The sequence below is a fragment of the Alligator sinensis genome, unplaced genomic scaffold (genome assembly GCF_000455745.1).
Source record: "Alligator sinensis unplaced genomic scaffold, ASM45574v1 scaffold839_1, whole genome shotgun sequence".
Classification (NCBI taxonomy): domain Eukaryota; kingdom Metazoa; phylum Chordata; order Crocodylia; family Alligatoridae; genus Alligator; species Alligator sinensis.
The window spans coordinates 4208447-4228127 of record NW_005841885.1 but is presented as its reverse complement, the minus strand read 5'-3'; the positions used below and the strand labels follow the sequence as shown (position 1 = coordinate 4228127).

The window sequence follows — 19681 nt, the reverse complement described above, 5'->3', positions numbered from 1 at the left end:
AAGAAATTTTGCAGATAATTCTGACTTTTGGGTGAAAATAAATCTTGACTTTTTCAGCTAAAACCCAAAACATTAGATAGATTCAGTAACGCAGCTGGTGTACCACATCAGGCTCCCTTGTCTCAACGAGCAGTGGCAATGCATCGTGGAAGGTGCACTCTAGCTGGGAAGCCTGGCTATAGAGGATAAAAGGGAAAGATCCCTATTTAAGTGTTTTGGTTTCCAGCCAAAACTGCCAACCCTTGAAGTTTTGAAGTATCGGAGGGCGGGGGGTGTTCCCTTGATGAAAAAATCTAATTTTCTCTAGAAGCAGCTACTTTTCACAGAAACTTTCCTTCCTTTGAAAACCAAATTTTCCTTGAAAAACTGCTTTTCTGGCCAGCTCTCCTTAATTATCTCTTTACTCTTTGGTTTACCTATCTGCAGAATAGAGATAATGATCATTTCCCATCTGAGCAAAGCACTTTGAGTTCCATGAAAGCACCTTCTCAAGTGCTATAAATGTGAGGAAATCCTTTGTGCCATTTTGGACTCTTGCCATCTGGTGTTTGCATGATCAAGAAATTGCTCTGTGGTTGCATACTATACATGATTTCCTGCAGCTTTAATGTGCAAAGGTCATTGAGCTCCCTGGTCCTCTGAAGGTCTGGGCTGTTTCTGTCAGGTAATGCTTTCCAGGGAATAGGCCCACAAAACTAATTCCCTTCCGACCCTAGCATCTCTGAATCTATGAAAACTAGCAGTGTTTTCTGGATCCCCCTGCATGGTTGACAGTTTCCCCAAGAACACATAAGAACAGACCGCTGCAACAAGGAAATGAGTGTTGCAAGGAAAACAGACCAGTGATCCATGCAACACTGGCTTTATTCAAGTGCCTTCAAATAGCATAGGATGTTGGTATTGGAGGGAGAGTTTCACTTGGACATATATGAAGGTCTATTAAAACTTCTGACAGCAGAAACAAAGCCCCAAATAACTTGCCCATGGACGTGATTTACAGATGGTCTCCTTGTTCCCTCCATTACTTGCTTTAATTCAAAAGCATTTTAACTATTAGCAGAGTTCCAGTTTGTGTCACTGCACTCAATTATTCACAGCAATGGACAGAGACATTGACGGACTGCACAGGCATTAATGCAGTTTAGGATTGGGGGCTGCTGGCTTTCTGATAATTTATTACAGCTGATTATGCATACCAGCAGAAACTTGGGGACTTTACTTACAATAAATGTGCTGTACATAATCCATCACTACCTGAAACATAAACTGGATAACCCAGTCCCATACTCTCAGTGGGTTTTAAGGTGCTGTTGGTTCAGGGGACCTAGTCTTGCATTATTTGCTTCATAACCTCTCCAGGAAAAAAAATGTGGCTGGTGTTGCTCTCAATGCAGGAAAAGCACTACTGCAGTATTACAAGAGTGAATGCAAAAAAAAAAAAAAAAGCAGAAAACTCTTAAAATAAGAAATACTCTTACAACTCTTAAAACAGCAGAGCAGATTTCATAACTCAACTATGTGTTGTCTTGAGCCCCTAGAATATACTAAATGGGCCATGTTCTATCTAGGAAGCATGAGACTGTCTTAGTTTTTCTTATTTTTCTTTGACACAGCACTTGTGTATTTACCTTCCTCTCACTCCCATTCTCAAGCTCATTTCAACAAAGATATCGATCATTTGCTATGAATTTTCAGGAACGCTGGTGAGGGGAGAGAGGGGAGAAGTACGGAGGTGTCTTTAAATGTTTTATAAAGAGTTCAGCTACCTTCAACCTGCCCTGAAAACGTAGTGCCAGAGATTTGTCTTGCTGACCTCCACATTGACAGGTTTTCCCTTTCTTTGCCACTTTCTAGCAGTCCTTTTCTATGTCAAATGCATCCTATTAGACAGGTCTTCATCTCCTTTTCCTGCCCCGGCCCCGACCCCGGCCCATGCCGTTCACAATGGCAGGAACAGAGGAGAATGCAGCTGTGGCGTTTGCACGTTACTGAGGCACTGTCTGAACTCTGTATCACGGTTGTGTTTGTTGTTGTAGCTGGTTTTCAAAAAATATATTGCCAAATCCCAGGGAGATTCCAGATGGTGACTTCAGCCCTTGTTCTGCTCTTGTCCATGACAGGACATCTTGATATTGTTCTGTTTCTATAAAATGTGGCTCCTTTCCTTCTGTGAAGTCCCAGATCTCCAGCCTCTTCCATTTGGTGTGCCATTCCACAGCTGGCATTGGTGTCAGTGTTCCTCTTTCCTTTATCACCAACTCTGCCATCCTACCCATGGTCTATGTTCAGAAGGACAGTATTATTAGATTGAGCTCTGTCTGTCTCCCCCAGATCTTTAGATGGATGTTAAAACCTATAGGTTCTCCCACTTCCAGCAAACCTATCCCTTCTTCTCCATCTTTGGCTAGGCCTTGTTTTTCTTGCATCTTAACTACTTGTACTGCAAATCAGGCCTCTGCAGCTGAGCTGGAAGAGGCAATTTTGTGCTGCACTTTTAGGAATCATTCATACTATAGATTAGTTCTTTCAAAACAGCAGCATGGAAGGTGAGAACTTACAAACAAGTAGCTAAACCCCAGTCACATTTCTGAGCAAATATATGTAGGATCATAGTAAGGACTGGTAAGAAAGTGCCACATGGTACTTCAATCCTCCAAATTGTCCCTTGTCTCCTTTCAGGATGCTCTGCAAGGAGAATGAATGTTTTTAGCCATGGTGCACAATGCTTCTTTGCTTCCTCTTATCTTGACCTTATCCTTCAGTCTGAGTTAAGATCACAGACAAGGCCCCATGAAGTAAAATGACTTCCTGATCCTGTAGCCTTGCAGTCCCTCTCACAGAAAGACATTTTGTTATCAACATGCTACTGACAGTTTCCAAGCATCAGCGTGCAGAAATGTGGGGAGGTCTGGAGTTCCTCTAAGTCATGTCCTAGGGCTGTGTGAAATATTGCACTGTCTGAAAAACAGTAAAACCTTGCGACTGTGGGTCACTCCGGAACATAAACATCTGCAAAAATACCTGAGTTTTATGCCTTCACTATTTCCCCAATCAGTACCCGGCTCTGATCTTAAAGATCTGTCCACATACATTCCTTCCTCCTCTATTTTAACCTAATGGAGAAATGCAAAGTGCTGCAAGGAGAAATGCAAAGTGCTGCACCTAGGGAGGAAAAATGTCCAGCACACCTACAGCCTAGGGAATGACCTGCTGGGTGGCACGGAAGTGGAAAGGGATGTTGGAGTCCTAGTGGACTCCAAGATAAACATGAGCCGGCAGTGTGACGAAGCCATCAGAAAAGCTAACGGCACTTTATCGTGCATCAGCAGATGCATGACGAATAGATCTAAGGAGGTGATACTTCCCCTCTATCGGGCGCTGGTCAGACCGCAGTTGGAGTACTGCGTGCAATTCTGGGCACCGCAATTCAAGAGGGATGCGGATAACCTGGAGAGGGTCCAGAGAAGGGCCACTCATATGGTTAAGGGCTTGCAAACCAAGCCCTACAAGGAGAGACTAGAGAAACTGGACCTTTTCAGCCTCCACAAGAGAAGGTTGAGAGGCGACCTTGTGGCTGCCTATAAGTTCATCACGGGGGCACAGAAGGGAATTGGTGAGTATTTATTCACCAAGGCGCCCCTGGGGGTTACAAGAAATAATGGCCACAAGCTAGCAGAGAGCAGATTTAGATTGGACATTAGGAAGAACTTCTTCACAGTTCGAGTGGCCAAGGTCTGGAATGGGCTCCCAAGGGAGGTGGTGCTCTCCCCTACCCTGGGGGTCTTCAAGAGGAGGTTAGATGAGTATCTAGCTGGGGTCATCTAGACCCAGCATTCTTTCCTGCATATGCAGGGGGTCGGACTCGATGATCTATTGAGGTCCCTTCCGACCCTAACATCTATGAATCTATAATTTCACTCTCTAATCTTTCCTGTGCCCATCCTATCACCTTTAATTTAAGGCTTTTATGCTGTTCTATTTCCCTCCATAGCATGCGCAACACCACTTGTTAGCTCTCAAACATCAAAGGGAAAGGGGTGTTCCCCACAGAAATCACTCAGACTAGGAAGAGGAGAAGGGTCAATTTTATCCCAAGTTAAGGCCCCTGGATGGCCGTATGCATTTGGGTTAGAATGCTTTGAGTCCCTCTTAAAGGACCATGGTTTCCACCCAGGATTAATACAAAATAAAGAGCACTGGCTAGGAGAAGACTGAAGGGATATTTGACGACAGTTTTCCAAGATGAAAAGCTTTTGGAATCTCTATTATAGGAAGTTTTTAAGAATAGGTTACACAGAAATGTCTGGGTTAACTATACTTGACCCCTGGCTTTGAGCAAGTAGGACTAGCTGATCTTCTGAGGTCTCTTCCACTCCTCTCTTTCATGAAATGTCTCATCTTCAACAGTAGTCAGTACCAAACGCTTCAAAATAAGATGCAAAACCCCCTACAAGAACAGTTAGAGAATAACTTGCCCATAGGGAAAGTTCCTGTCTAAGCAGGATATTTTTATTCAAATGCTAAGTGAAGTCAGTAAGAATTTTGCTTGAATTAAAGACTGTGTAAAATATCTGTCCCTAAATTTTAACAGAGACAGAAATATAGGCTGTGGAGAGAGTGAGTGAGCACATGATCTGACCCTAGCAATGCCTTAGGAAACATGTAGTTGTTGAGGTTCAAATTCCTCAGCCTTTTAAAAAGCTTAAAAGCCCCTTTAACTGAACCACTAACGCTCAGCAATGAAAGTGTCAATTATCCTGGCAGAATCGACCTAGTACCCTGCAGCACGTCCCAGTACACAGTGTAGTTTGCATTTCCTGTCCAAGAGCAGTGAGTTTACAGTGCAAAAGAAAATGAGGTAACACTGTTCCTGGATGTTTTTGCAGCCACATTAAAAATGACTTTGGCACTGATGAGTGTGACAGGAGAGAATAACAGAGGAATGAGCAGTCATTAGTCCCCAGAGAGAATAGTTGACTGTCAAAGAGTACAGGAGTATTCACAATATTGCTATGTAACATATTCAACTAAGGGTTTTATCTTCTTGTTTAAAAAGTTCCTAGAACACAACATCAATTAACCCATTGACCATACCGTTAGGGTCTCCAAGCTTAGCGCAGTACAGTATGGATGGAAACCAGGGACATACCCCTCATTGCTGGTCTACAGCAATGAGGGTTGGACTAGATTACCCTTGAGGTCACTTCAAACATGATGATGCTATGACACTACCCGGTGCTTGCTGTATGTGTGGTATGGGCTATTTCCTTCAAGCATCAGAGGTATATTTATTTGAAATCACCCATTTCAGGTGATGACTAATGCTTAACCCTTTTCTTTTGAGAACTTTACAAAGTTGGCTCAGCCTTGTCACCACCATTTTACAGATGAGATTTCCATGGGTGACTAAGGGTTTTAGGAGGAAAAAACATGGTTCCCAAATCTCTTAGGTGCTTTTGATAACCTCCCCAAGGCTATGCTGGCAATGAATGGCTACACTGGATCTAGCACTGATGTCTCTTCACTCCCAGCATGATGTCCTACACACTGGAGAGTGCCGTCACTTGGATGTTTGTTTTATTTATACATCATTTAGCACTGTGGTTTTGAGCATTTATTTCATTGGACTTAGAGTGGGATTCTCAAGAGTCCACAGTAAGTGATTTAGAAGCTGAAGTCCATCTACTTTTCAATGGAAACTTGCACAGCTTTGGTGCTTTTGCACACCTCATCCTTATGCAATCAGTGGGCCAATGCTGTCCCTAACGCTTAGACCAGGTAGCTGGCTACGTACTCAAGGAACCATTCCCATCAGGAGGTGAAATGGCCTCACCAGTCACCCTGAAACTGTGCTAGCTCCAGCGTACTCTGTGCACTGAAAGAGAAGCCATGCCCACTAACTCTCTACAGCAGTGAGAGAGCCTCAATCCACCAGCCTCAACCCAATGTGATGGCTTAGACATGCACTCTCCAGGAAAGACTTTCCTAAACTTGGCCCCATCCACACAGCAGAATCACACTAATATTGTTGCATAGGGGACTCCATTACCAGCAGGTAAGAAAAATCAGAGGAGAAATTTGCCTGCTGAAGAGATGCAGAGTGGGAAAATCCTTCCATAGTTGTAGAGACTGAAGCCTGGATATGCAGTAGAATCAGGGCTAGAAGGGACCTCATCGAGTCCAACCCCCTTGCTTTGGACAGGAATACTGCTGAGATTGAATGACCCCAGCAAGATATGTCTGTCCAGTCTCCTCTTGAAGACTTCCAAGGCTGGGGACTGCACTACCTCCCTGGGAAGTCTAGTTCAGATTCTGGTCACCCTTACCATAAAGAAGTTCTTTTTTGCATCCAACCTGAAATCATCCTCTAACAGTTTATGGCCAATGATCCTTGACCGCCCCTGGGGTGCCCTAGTTGAACAGTTTTTCTCCTGGCTCCCAATATGCACCCCTTACATACTTATAGACATCCACCCAGTCTCCTCTCAGTCTTCTCTTCCCCAGGCTGAACAGTTCCAAATCCCTTACTTTTTCTTTGTAAGGTTTGTCCTCCAGGCCCTTGTTCATTCTTCTGGCTTTTCTCTGGACTCTTTCAAGATTCTCCACGGCTTTATTGAAGTGCAGTGCCCAGAACTGGACACATTTCTCCAGCTGGGGTCTCACCAGTGCTGAGAAGAGAGGAAGCATCACTTCCTTAGCCCTGCTCACGACACATCAGCTAATGCATCCCAGTATGCTATTAGCTCTGTTGACTACAGCATCACACTGGTAGCTCATGTTCATCCTATGATCAACTATAACTTTGAGGTGCCTTTAAGCCATTGTGTTGGCCAGGAAAGCTCCTCCTAACCTATATTCATGTTGCTGGTTACTCCTCCCCAGATGAAGCACTCTGCATTTATCCTTATCCTCTGCCCACCTTTCCAGCTTGTCTAGGTCTGCTTGAATCTGCATCCTATTCCCTAGTGTGACTGCTTATCTCCATAACTTAGTATCATCCACAAACTTGGCCAGTATGCTTTTCACATCCTCATCTAAATTGTTGATAAAGATGTTGAACAGCAGAGGGTCAAAAACTGAACCCTGCAGGACACCACTGGTCACCTCCCTCTAAGACGATACAGACCTGTCCACTAACACTCTCTGGGTTTGACCCCTTAGCCAGTTCCCAACCCACCTGACCATCAACTCTATCAGCCCACAATTCCCCAGTGTTTTTATAAAAGCATCATGGGAGGCCATTTTGAATGCCTTCTTAAAATCTAAGTATATGGCATCAACCACATCTCCTACATTTAAGCAGTTCGTTACTTGATCATAGGAGATGAGATTGGTCAGACATGACCTGCCCACAATGAAACTATGTTGTCTATCCTTCAGCATCATGCCCTCTGCCAGTCTCTCACAAATGGACTTTTTGATCATTTTTTCCAAAATTTTACCCAGCATCAAAGTCAAACTGACCAGCTTATAGTTTCCCAGATCCTCCCTCCTCCCCTTCTTAAAGACTGGCACCACATTGGCCCTTTTCCAGTCTTCTGGGACCTCTCCCAAGCTTCACAAGTCTTCAAATACCTTCACCAATGGTCCCGCAATGCCTCTAGCCAATTCCCTCAGCCCTTTTGGGTGTAGTCCATCCAGTCCTGCCAACTTGAAGACATTCAGCCACTCTAAGTACTCCCTCCCCAGTTTGACACTGACCATTGGTTGGTAACACCCCCTGCACACACACATCTGTCCAGTATCCGACCAGGCGGGCAACCACCATTTGCATGCAGGAACACTGACGCAAAGTATTCGTTAAAGACTTCAGCTTTCTCCTGACTGTTTGTTATCAGCTGTCCCAGCTCATACTGCAAGGGCCCCACATTTCCCTTGATCTTCCTCCTGCTCCCTTTATACCTAAAGAAGGACTTCTTATTGTCCTTAATTTCGGTTGCCAGCCTGATCTCGGTAGCTGGGCTTTTCTTCCTTATCCTCTCTCTACAAATACGGGCTATACTTGTGTATTCCTCATTTGTAACTATCCCTTGTTTTCACTGTCCATAACCCCACTTTTTCTTTCTTAAGCACTCCTTGACTCCTCTGGTAAGCCAAGAGGGCTTCCCAGCCCCTTAACCACCTTTTCTGCATACAGGAATGGACCTTTTCTGCACTCTGAGGATTGTTCCTTTGAGGAACAACCACCCTTCCTGAGCTCCCTTCCCCTCTAGTCCCTCTTCCTGTAGGGTCTCTCCTACTATTTTCCTAAACTCCTTGAAGTCAGCCTTCCTCAAGCCAAGCACCTCTGCCCTACTGGCTGACTTCCCTGCCCTATGACAGATAGTGAATTATATCATCTCATGATCACTATCTCCCAGATTACCCTCAATCCTCAATCTCCCATCAGGTTGTTCCCTTTGGCTAGGACCAAATTAAATATAGCCTTTTCCCTGGTCAGCCCATTCACTTCCTGTACTAAATAAAGTTCTTCCACACAGGTCAAACACCTACATGACTGGTTAGATTTGCCTGAGTGATGACGTCAGGGTAATTGAGGTCACCCATGACAAGCATGTTCCTTGAACGTGCAACCTCCATCAATTCTCTGGAAAATTCCAGATCCAGCTCCTCCTCCTGGTGCGGTGGTTTGTAGTAGACGCCTACCATCAAGTCCCCTTCTTCTTGTCCCCCCCCATCTTGACCCACAGGGTCTCGAGTCACCCTTCTCTCGTACCAATTTGGGTCTCCAAGGAGGCATTCTGCATAAAGAGCTACTCCTCCTCCCTTCTTCCCTACCCGATCCCTTCTGTGCAGCCTGTAGCCCTCCATGCACACAGCCCAGTCATGTGTGGCATCCTACCAGGTCTCCATTATTCTGATGAAATCATATTCCTTATTTGCTAACAAGAGTGCCAGTTCCTACTTTTTATGTATCACACTTTGTGTATAGACACTTAAGTCCCCCATTGGTAACCCCAGTTCCCCGCTGCCCGACATCATTCTAGCCTCTCAAAACTTCCCTGACATCCCTCTCTGCATCCTGCTTGGCTATCCCCTGACTTGCATTCCTGGCTGCAAACCCATCCTTCAATTCACCTAGTTTAAACCCCTCTCCAGCAAGTCAGCCATTCTGGAAGAAAACAGTTTTTTCTCCCTTGGCGTGAGGTGGATGCCATCTCTTCTGAACAAGCCTCTATTCTGGAACAGAAGTCCATGACCATAAAATCCCAAACCCTCACTGTGGCACCATCTCCTGAGCCTCCAGCTGATCTCCTCAATACCACTGTCCCTCCAGGGGCCCTGACCCCTGATTGGGAAGATGGAAAAGAAAACCACTGGCGCCCCCAATCCCTTGAGCCTACCCCCCAGAGCCCTGTAGTCACTCATGATCCATCCAGGGTTGTTCCTGGCTGTGTCCTTCATGAATGAGCAGCATGGGGTAGTGGTCAGAGGGCTGGATGAGTTTTGCAATCCTTTCCATCACATCCCAGATACAGGCCCCCAGAAGATAGCAGACCTCCCATGCAAAGGGATCTGGCTGGCAGATAGCACTCTCTGTCCCCCTCAGGAAAGAGTTGCCCACTACCACCACTCTGTCTCCTGCTCTGGACAGGAGCTTGCCTCCTTTTGTTCTCTGGCGCAAGTGCCTCCAGTCCTTCCTCCACCAGTGGTGCAAGGGTCTCATAGCTGTTGCACAGCTGAACCAGAAAAGTTTCCCTTGAAGCACGTGGCCTGGATCCTGAAGTGACCATCTTCCACTCAGCTCCATTTAGGTCCTCCCACTCCATCTTGTTGTCCTCATTCTTCTGCTGCAAAGCCTTGCTGTACAACTTATCTATCTCCTGCTCCTCAGCTCTGATGCTGCGCAGCCCGCTCACTTCCACCTAGAGCTCCTTCACCCGGCTCTCTAGAGACTCCACCACAGCACAGCCCCCACAAATGGGGCTATGCCTGTCCCTGCTCCCAGGCACCAGGAGCTGTGCTAAGCACCCCCTGCAGCCCAGGACCTGGGCTGAAGCCTCTACCACTGAGAGCTCTGTCTGGGTAGATGCCACAGAGGAGCCAGAGGTGTGGGATGTGGCAGTAGCGGGTGGTCTGTAGTGCAGCTCAAACCCCTGAGTCAGCTGTGGGCACTCACATACCAGCCTTGTAATAGGAAACAGGCAGAAGGAACACTGTTGATATTGAAAGCCTCCAAAGACTTGGACGGGTGCGTGTGGGAGAACTTAATTATTTGCCCACCTGTTTAACTGATTTGGAACTTAGTGATAAAATTGCTTCTTGTTTAGCCACTTATTTGCATCTGATAAGTGGCATAAATTGGGCAAATGAATGTATCTCCGAGGCTGCCTATATGCACCTGCTGTACTAGGTGATTCAATAGGGATCTCCATGGAACATAGCAGGGCAGTGGGGTGAACAGTTGCTTGTTGGTTAAAATCTCAGGGCTAAATCTGAAATGTTTTTATTCTTCAGCTGCAGAGGTAAAAAAGACCCTGAGAAATGAGCATGGAAATGTATGCATCTCATTGGCCCAATATGCACCTTACAGTGACTCCTACAACCATCCCTTCTCCCTACTTAGAAGTGTGTGGTGGTTTCAGTCTAACTATGGTGCAGTTCAGATGTAACCAGCCTGCACCCAGGGACAGGGGGTGTCATCTCACCTAAGCCCAGGGGCAGAGGTTGATATTAAAGACCAGAATTTGAGACTCCCAGGACTAACTCTATTAACACAACATTTCCCTCTCCAAAGATAGGGAGACCCAGAAACACCAGATCAAAGGTAAGTGCTACAGTGTGGCAAAATACTCCCATTTTTTTGGCAGCAGCTGCAGGTAGGCACAGCAGAAACTAAAGGATTATTCAGTTCCCAGGGCAATTTTAGCTGCAAGGTGGAGGTTTTCTATTGTGTGGTCAAATCTCTTAGTTAGTTTTGGAAATCTCAACCCAAATGGATAAGCCGGCCTGTGGATTTTCTTTGGGTAAGAATGGAATATCACAGCATAGCTACATCCCTCCAGGATCCTCCCTGGTGCTTGCTAGACAGGACCTTTGGGACTTAAGTTTATGTTGTGCAGAGTCCCGTGTACTACAGCTGTGACTGATCAAGTTCAAGGTGATGCATCTCTTCACTAAATAACAGCTCTTTGATGTCAGGAGCTTCAAAGAACTTGTGATGAACACTGGGAAGAATATTCCCCTTGGTCTTATTCTCCCTCCTCCCCCACCAGTATTTTTTCCCATGCATGCTGTTTATTAACTAGAGAGGCTGATAATGACTTTATCAATATGCCCACTCTTCTTATCACAGCCCTCCTGATTCTTCCCAGTTAGCCCAGTTCATGTCATAAACAGACCTTGGGGTGACATGGCTCCTCTGCCCCCACATTTCCTGCTTTACCTAAATTTGAAACTCTCTGGCAGGAAGTGGCCCATCTTGCAGTCGAGACGAGCTTTGCTGATCTGTTTCAGCAGGTCCTTCTTGCTGCAGCCGTATCCGTTGAAAACATAGCCTCCAAACAGCAGCTTCCCTCCAGCGTACATCTGTTGACAAACAGGCAGGAAGAAGAAAAAGGAAAAAAATTGCTTTGCAATAAAAAATAAAACCAAGCGCAAAGGCTTGGACCAAATGGTTTCCCTTTCCTGTTTTGCATGGGACTCTTAGATGTTTTCATTCAGGGGTTAGGGGCTCTGGTTCTTGCAAATACAGCCTCTGCCTTTACAGTAGTTAACCCCATCGGCACCGACTGAAGTTTAACTCAGTTTTTGTGGCAGGAAGGGGAGTGATATGGAAAAGAGATTTTGCCCATTTGCTAGATGTCAACATTTCTATGTAAACCTCCAGGCAATCTGTCATACTTTAGTGGTGTATCTTAAGAACACAGTGAATAAGATAAACTCATATAGTCCTCCATATAATGATATTTCAGAGCTGTGTGGCACTTTGGTTGTTTCCCTTTTCAGAAGTTTTGTGGGGTTTTGCTTTGCATAATCTTGCATTCAGTGATTTGGATTTGTGTGGTGAGGGGACTCCAAATTTAAAGCATTCCCCCTCCTACTTTTTTCTTGAATAGCTGCAGTAGACATCAGAGATAAGAGGTGGGCAGATATGAGCCAGTAGAAGTTTGCTTGTGAGGCAAGGGAAGCTAACAATGAGACTGAAAATGAAGAATAACTTTTCTGATTGCATCACTTTGCTTCTCGGTTCTTGTTAGGAGTGGAAGCAGAAACATGAAAAGCCTGGAAAGATGCTGCAGGTGCATCTACACGAGATGCTATTTCACTGTAGCTCATTGCTATGGCAACATAGCATTGGCAGGTACTAACTGTGATGCCATCACTACTGCGCTGTAGCAAAATGACTCGTGCGCCACCGGGACTACGCAGTACTGGTGAGTAACTTGCTAAAGCAAGTACTAAATGACTGTGCAGTACCAACTGCGCAGTCAGGAGCAAGTGTAGATATGCCCTGTTCATTTGATACCAGATATCTCCTGAGTCCATTCTCATGAAACCATTAGCTCAGTTTTGCAGATGAAGAGGTTCAGAGGACCAATGAGCTGTGCACAATTCAAGGGACTTTTACAACCCACTTGGAATATTTGTTTCCAAACAGCTGTTTCCATTGGGTTGATTTAGCCTTAAACTTCAGAGAGCAGGTATACAAAACTACACTAAGTTTTATCTGGTTTGGGGTGAGACTGAAACCCACTGAAATGTGCAGTACATTTTTTTTGTAACAGCATTACCAAAATGTGTCCCTTTTCTGCACTGAAAAAAAAATAAAAATGTGAAAATCGAAACGTCTGCATGATGCAGGTATCAAATTTATGCTCAAGTCAGCATAAGCTGCCACATTTACTGCGCAGTACAGGCATGCATGTGTAGATGAACCCCTGTACTGCGTGGTAATTTTGGTTACTGTGCAGTAAATGCGCACAGGTAGATGTGCCCTGTTTAGATGCTGGCCTCTTAATCAAAAACTTCAAACTGCTGGGAAATTGTGGACAAGGTCTCCATTCTGTGTAATTCTGCTTCTATTCCATGATCAGGTCCTTAGTTAGGAACTATGTGAATTCACAGCCTCATGGGTTTTTTTTTTACCTTCCCCCCAGAACCAGTCCAAGGCTTGGCCCAAGTCTGTAACTTCCAACAAAGAATTTGGAACTGTATAAAGGGTATAAAGTCAGACTGACCCTCTGCGGTTCATTAATCTCTAATCATTTGGTGTCTCTTGGTCTGATTCTGACCCTCTCTGTAGTTCCTTCAGGCAACTTCAATGATTTGTAAAGGTAAAAAATGGAGTAGAATGACTCTCTCCAGCAAAGCGGTGGTATATGTAGTAAACCTATCACTCCATGTGCAGCACACAGCACAGGGAGATGGCAGGGGGCAGGGAGAGAGGTGGCTGGAGTGTAGAATACCCTGGTTGCTGTGGGACATCAGGTGTCCGACTAGGCTCAGTACAGGCCTTGGCGCTGCATCTTCCACCTTCCCACTACAGCAGGCCTGGTTCTGCAGCTGCTTTCAGGCACATTGTAATTTGCAATGAACAGAAATATCCATATTACTTACAAAATCTTAACATATCTTCTACATCTCTAGGGTAGCAAGGAATGCTTGTTCCCTGCATGGGCCTGTGTAGGAGGATGAGGGTTACACTGGGATGCCATGTATTCGTTTTCCCCCGTCAAGTCCTTTTGTCCTTGAAATTGGGAAGGAAGATTTCACAGCAAGACTTACAGAGGGAACATGACTCAGTGGAAAAAAGAGAGTTTCAGGGAAAATATGAACTCCACCCCAGCTGTAGACCATTACAGGGAGGAGTCCTACAATAAAGGTGGTAGAAGTGGGTGGAGGAGGAAGAGGCAGAGCAAGGGTCCGTGGGGGACGACAGGTGGGGACCAGAAATGGATGGAGATTTGCAGGGCAGAGGGTGGATATGAGATCAGAGCAGCTGGGTGGAGACGAGGAGCAGAACGATTAGGTGGGGGAGCCGGGTGGAGTAGGAAGACATGAGGTTGCAGCAGTAGGGTGGAGGTGGATGTGCAGGGTGGAGGCAGGGAGTGGAGCGAGTTGGTAGAAGGGGGAGTACAGGGAAGCAGGAGGATATGAGATCATAGAGGTGGGACAGAAAGAGACCAGAGAGAGATTTGGACAGCACTGGGGCAGACCTCAGAGCTGGGTAGCTGGCCACCACATGCTCACACTTATTTGCTGCATATGCATGAGGAAGAAACAGTTCATTTCACAGCTAAAGATCACCCGTTGCCTCCCAACAGTCTTTCTCTTGTTCCAACAGCAGCAAACAAGCAAGCGGGCCTGAGCTGAGAGTCCCGGGAGCTCCCTCTGGTGAGCAGATTAATTTGAGCTGTGAGGATCAGCAGCATATGGCATTGACAGGCAAAGAAAACCTGTGGGGGGATGCCAGGATTGCTACCACCACATCCAAGTCCCCTCACAAAAGTGAAACTGGGAAGGATTGGTGCAAAATAAAGGGGGCAAAAAATCTGCCTCAGGTATCTGAGTTCAGTGTCTGGGAAACGAACTGGCATGTCTGAAACAGGTGCCACATATCCCTCTAACTGGAAAGCTTTCAGGCCAAATTCCTGTATTCCTAGACCATTGCTAGCCCTCTATTTACAATACTGGGTAGATGTTTCCACATCCATTTGCATGAAGCTGCCATGCCCATCACCGGCTATTGGTATAGTTACTGGTATCTATTCTGACTTGTCCTTGCACATTTACCCTCCATGTGAAACGGATGAGGGAAAAGGAGGAAAAGCCTGGTTTGGGAGCTGAGGTATCTCTTTGGAGGCAGTTCTACTTTGCAGATGGGTCTTTTTGAATGTATCAAGTAATTTGTATCTCCAGTTGCTGTAGTTATTCACCCCGAGGAGCAGAAGATTTGCAGGCACTGAGAAAATGAAGTCATATTGAATGATTCAGCTTGCTGCCTTGGTACTGGAGCAACTCTGTAAAGTTTAGCCTGTCTCAGGTAGCCTAGCTACCTAAACTGCTACAGATGGGCCTCAGGTAGCCTCAGGTACCTAAGCTGCTACAGATGGGCTGCTAGGTGGAGCAAGCCGACCAGAATATTAGCTTAAGCTAGGATTCACATTGGATATGAGTCATGCTCTGCACAGAGTACGAGGACTTGTTGTTATTAATCTCTGAAGCTTTGAAAGGGATAAGACCATACTGGAGTCTTATCCTTCTCCACTTCGTAACTAGGTGTTATAGGAACACTATGGATATTAGAGCTCAGGTTCACAGTCAAAGCAGTCAATAACAGGGCCCTTTTGGTAGAAGGCCTGTAGCAACGAAGTTCATTTTCACCAGAAGTCAGGTTAAGCCTATACCTCTTTCCAGATCATCTTGTCTGGTTGGCATTCAATTAATAACTATGTTGTGAAGTGGTCCTAGGAACAGTGTGGTACCTACAACCAGAGGATACCAGGACTCCTGGATTCCACTTCAGCCACTGACTTTTTGAGTGAGGCTGGGCAGAGGGAGGTTAATAGGAAAAGAAATGTATAAGCAGGCATCCCTAATTGATATGATATACTGTGGGCCAGTTCCTTTAGCATATGTAAATCAATGGAGTGACATCAGTTTACACCAGCTGAGAATCTGATTCTATTTATTCAGAAACCCTTTCCAGTGTGATACTTAATTTGCTAGCTGCAGGGGAGTAAACACCTCAGTGAAATGACTGGCTATGAGACTTTCAGTGGCCTCCTTCAATTGTGTCGACACAGGTTATTTGGGGCATGTTTACACTGTAAAAGGACAGCAGTGAGCCATACCAAGCTCTCTTGGGGGTACTTATTGGCACACATCAGTGGGCATATGAAGGCAACTGAATGATAAATGTTTCAGAGTGTAGAGTATGTGCATAGCAGGCATGAGTGTACTTCACTGCAGATCTCCCTAGCATTGTCCTTTGTTGGTGTAAATAATATGCCTGAACAGTGCTATGTGCAAAGGTTTTGGCTATTCATGCAATTCACATTACTTGCTCAGGAATTCTTTGGTGTAAATATTCTTTGGATATCATTGTGTGATAGTCAGTATGATAACTGGTGACCTCGGTTTTATGAACCTGTGTCTACCCCTGCCAGCCACTTGGGCGCTCCAGCTGTGAACATTCATGCAAAGAAATACACCTGTGGGTACATGGTAACCACCTCAATCTTGTACTTGGGGGCTCACCAGAGTACTTTCCATTGCATACATGTTCTTGCAAACAGCAAAAGAAATTACTGACAAGAAGGCATGTGAGGAAAAGTCTACCAACACTGGGGCAGGCAAACTGAATTAAAAGTCCCCAAATCGGTCACAAAATGCTGAGTATTCTTGCATATCTTTTCAGAGACAGATAATTGTGAAGGGCTAGTCTGGGGAATTTCTCAACTGAGGCAAACCAGTGATCTCAGAGCTAATGAATGGGGTCAAGCACCCACCACTAAGGAGCAAGAAGGTGATGTCAGGAAATACCTGACACTGAGAACTGGCCATGTTTCTGCTTTAATAATACATCAGAGAGGAAGAGAAACTGGAGACTTCACAGGAGACAACTGGGTGCTTCTGTCATATTAGCACATGTTAGCTCACATGCCTGCAAACAGCTGAGGACAAAGGGCTCAGAAAGGTAACGCTGCATTTCCAGCCAGTCTGTCTGACTGCCCTGGTAGATATGGGAGTCAGGGAAGGTCACTTAGATTGGAAGAAGTTAAAGTGCCAGCTTGGTCTGCTCAAACTCGCCCAAGTAACATTCTCCTCCTCTATGAGGCTTCTGACTTTTCTTTCTAGTCCAGGTCTCTGCATTAGCTCAGCTCAGCTATTCAGCACAGCACATGATACCCAACAAGACAGCTGTTATCAAGAGGCATTTACACATTTTCAAACTGTGAGATTTGTCCAGGAAGAAATCCTGATATGCTGCCCAGCCTGGCAGACCAACTGACCTCTCCTAGACACGCCTTTGCTGCCACTGCCCACGCAGTGCTTTCTAAATCCTCTGACAAGATTTGGCACATTTCGCAGGGGCAGACATGTGTACAGCTGGCAGCAAAGTTAAACGATTCTGGGGCACGGAAAGGGTGTATCAGAGCTAGACTTAGGGATATGACTAGACATGGTGGTATGCACCATATAGATGGAAAAATAAATAGGTATAGCAGTTTTGCAACTTACTGTGCTTCCTATGCCATTGTACAATTGTTATCAGTGGCACTTCTTCAGCATCTATCATTCATAGACGTCAGACAACTCCTTAGACAACACTGAACTAGTATTCTCCCATTTTATAGATGGAGCAACCATGGTCCAGAGGTTAAGTGGCTTGTCCAAGGACATTCTGTGAGTTAGCACAGCTGGAATAAAAACCCAGATCACTTGACTACCAGCCCTGTGATCCAACCACTAAATTTACTCTTTCCTTGGCCAGATCTGCTGTTCTCAATGTTTCTGCCCCTTTCAGCCATCTCTTTCTTTTCACAAGATCCCTTCCTTGTGTTTTAATTTGACTTATGTCAGGCAATGATCAAAATGTTATTTGAAAAATCTGTCATTAGACTTTCAGCCCTTCCTTTAGCTCCTTTCTCTGAAGAAGTTTTGGCAATAACAGCTTGGTTACAGGAATCCAAGTCCTTTTAGTGAAACCATGTCATGAACTTCAAATGCTTTGGCAATGACCTCTGTTCTGACCTTGCTGTCGTATTTGTCTGTACATCAAGGCTGTATGTTAACAATAAGATTAACTGTGTTGAGGAAGGCATCCAATGGCTTCTTGTTGCTAAAGTGAATGAAGAATAGCCTCAGAACTGTTCTAATTCCTTCGACTGTCAGTCCAGGGAGACAAAATCATTACACTTCTGTAGTCAAAGATTTAAAAGGCTGTAAAGAAGCTGTATTAGAACACAGCAAGGCATTCATTAAAGGCTTTGCCTCTTCTATGGGTGTTATCTAACTTGGCACCTCTTTCAATGGACCAATATAAAAACATCTCAATAGAAGAGCCAGAACTCCCAATAAGTGAACTATGCTTCATTATAAATGACCCTGCCCAAAGCAGTGACTACTCCTAGTCATTCAGTATCATAGTATTTATTCTGCATAAAACAGGACATTGGAAAATGGATATTTTTTCCTAATTTGTCAGTGGCTTGAAGTGTGATGTGGACTTTAATTTCTCTGTATCTCCATTTCCCTGTTTGCAAAATGGAGCTAGTGCTTATTTCGTGGGCTATCTCATGCAACAAAGTTCATTGTAAACTGTGTAATCTATGGAAAGTGCCATGTGCTAGCTGAGACTGGGCGTGTGCAAGGTTTTGGCTGGACATTAGAAGGGGTTGATGCAATTATTTACACTCATCAGCTGATTAGGAATAGCCCACATACTGATGGACTGGCACATTTATAGACTAGAACAGCTGAAGAATCAGTGTTAATAGAAATGAGTTTAGAATATAAATATTGAAGGCAAAAGTCTGAAGTCTTTATCAGTGAAAATTCTTACTCAAGTGAACATGAGATTTTTCCCATAAGGCTTTTTTTTTTTGGAATATTTTATGAACACTAACTTCTTTTGTGATGTGGCATTTATTTTTCCTAAGTGGGTCCCCTGTTGGATGTTTCAGGGCTAACTGTGCAATCAGAAGTGAGTATCCTTATGGGGATACTTATGTGGTAAATTGTTAGGCTAGATCAAGGACATCAAAAGCAAAACGTTGTTCATTATCTCGCAATGCTGAAAACAATAGATGTACTGGTATTGACTTCTGCAGCACAGTGTCAGGCCCAGAGGGAGCATTTCACAATCAGACCCATTGCTCTGCTGGGACAAACTCACCTGAGAGCATTAAAAACTTCTTGGAACTTTTCACAATAATCAGCATAAGCCAAACCACATTTACATAACTGCATTCTGCCAATTTAGCCTGCTGTTGTAGGTACATGCAGATACGTTAGTCTTTAGTTAGTTCCTGTCCTAAAATATATAGTGACATTTCTATAGAGCATGAAAGACTGATGTACTCTATCCCTGAGGTAGCTCCATATCAAGGATGGGTAAAGAGAGACCTAATATAGAGCAGAAGTCACTTTAAATCTGTGCTCAGAGAGCCTTTTGGACAAAAGCTCCTATGTGAAGGGATGCACTATGGGTAAAAGCAAAACCCAAACGACTTCATGAGTCAACAGCAATATAACTGGTGACTGAACAAGATGGTTCTGTTGTTCGTCAGATTAGACAATCGTCTATTCCATGCTCAGCTCCTGATTTGGAAAAATGTGTGGACAGAGAAAAATATTCATATGGACACTGGAAGAACCACTTTTATATGGCTTTGACTTCCTGATAGACATTGCATTCAACCCCCTTGAATCTTTGGAAAAGTTAAAATCCAAACAAAGTGGATTGGGCTGGCTTTGCAAGACAGCAGTGAACCGTGAGACAATGGATCTGATTCAGGTAGATGCTAGGGAAGTTTGAGTTTGCATCTGTATCCAAACCTTGTGGGGCCCATCTCTCCTCCTTGTAAAGAAACTTTCCTCCAACATTAAAACAGCATCTTTTCCAGGATTATCATAATTTGGAGTCAAGAAACATCTGTTTCTATAAGTCAGTCATTTCTGCTCTTCAGGCTGATGCTGGTAATCAGTCTCATTTACTCTGAAGTTGGCGGCC

At 44.7% G+C, this 19681-nt stretch overlaps 1 protein-coding gene across 1 annotated transcript in view; it reads right to left on the bottom strand.

The window, feature by feature from the left end:
- Nucleotides 1-19681, bottom strand: part of CUNH3orf20 (chromosome unknown C3orf20 homolog) — a 55359-nt gene that overhangs the window by 7773 nt on the left and 27905 nt on the right. Inside the window, exon 13 of the mRNA XM_025196808.1 lies at nt 11387-11529. Within this exon, the coding sequence (XP_025052593.1) occupies nt 11387-11529 (143 nt within the window). The remainder of the gene's footprint in view (nt 1-11386; nt 11530-19681) is intronic.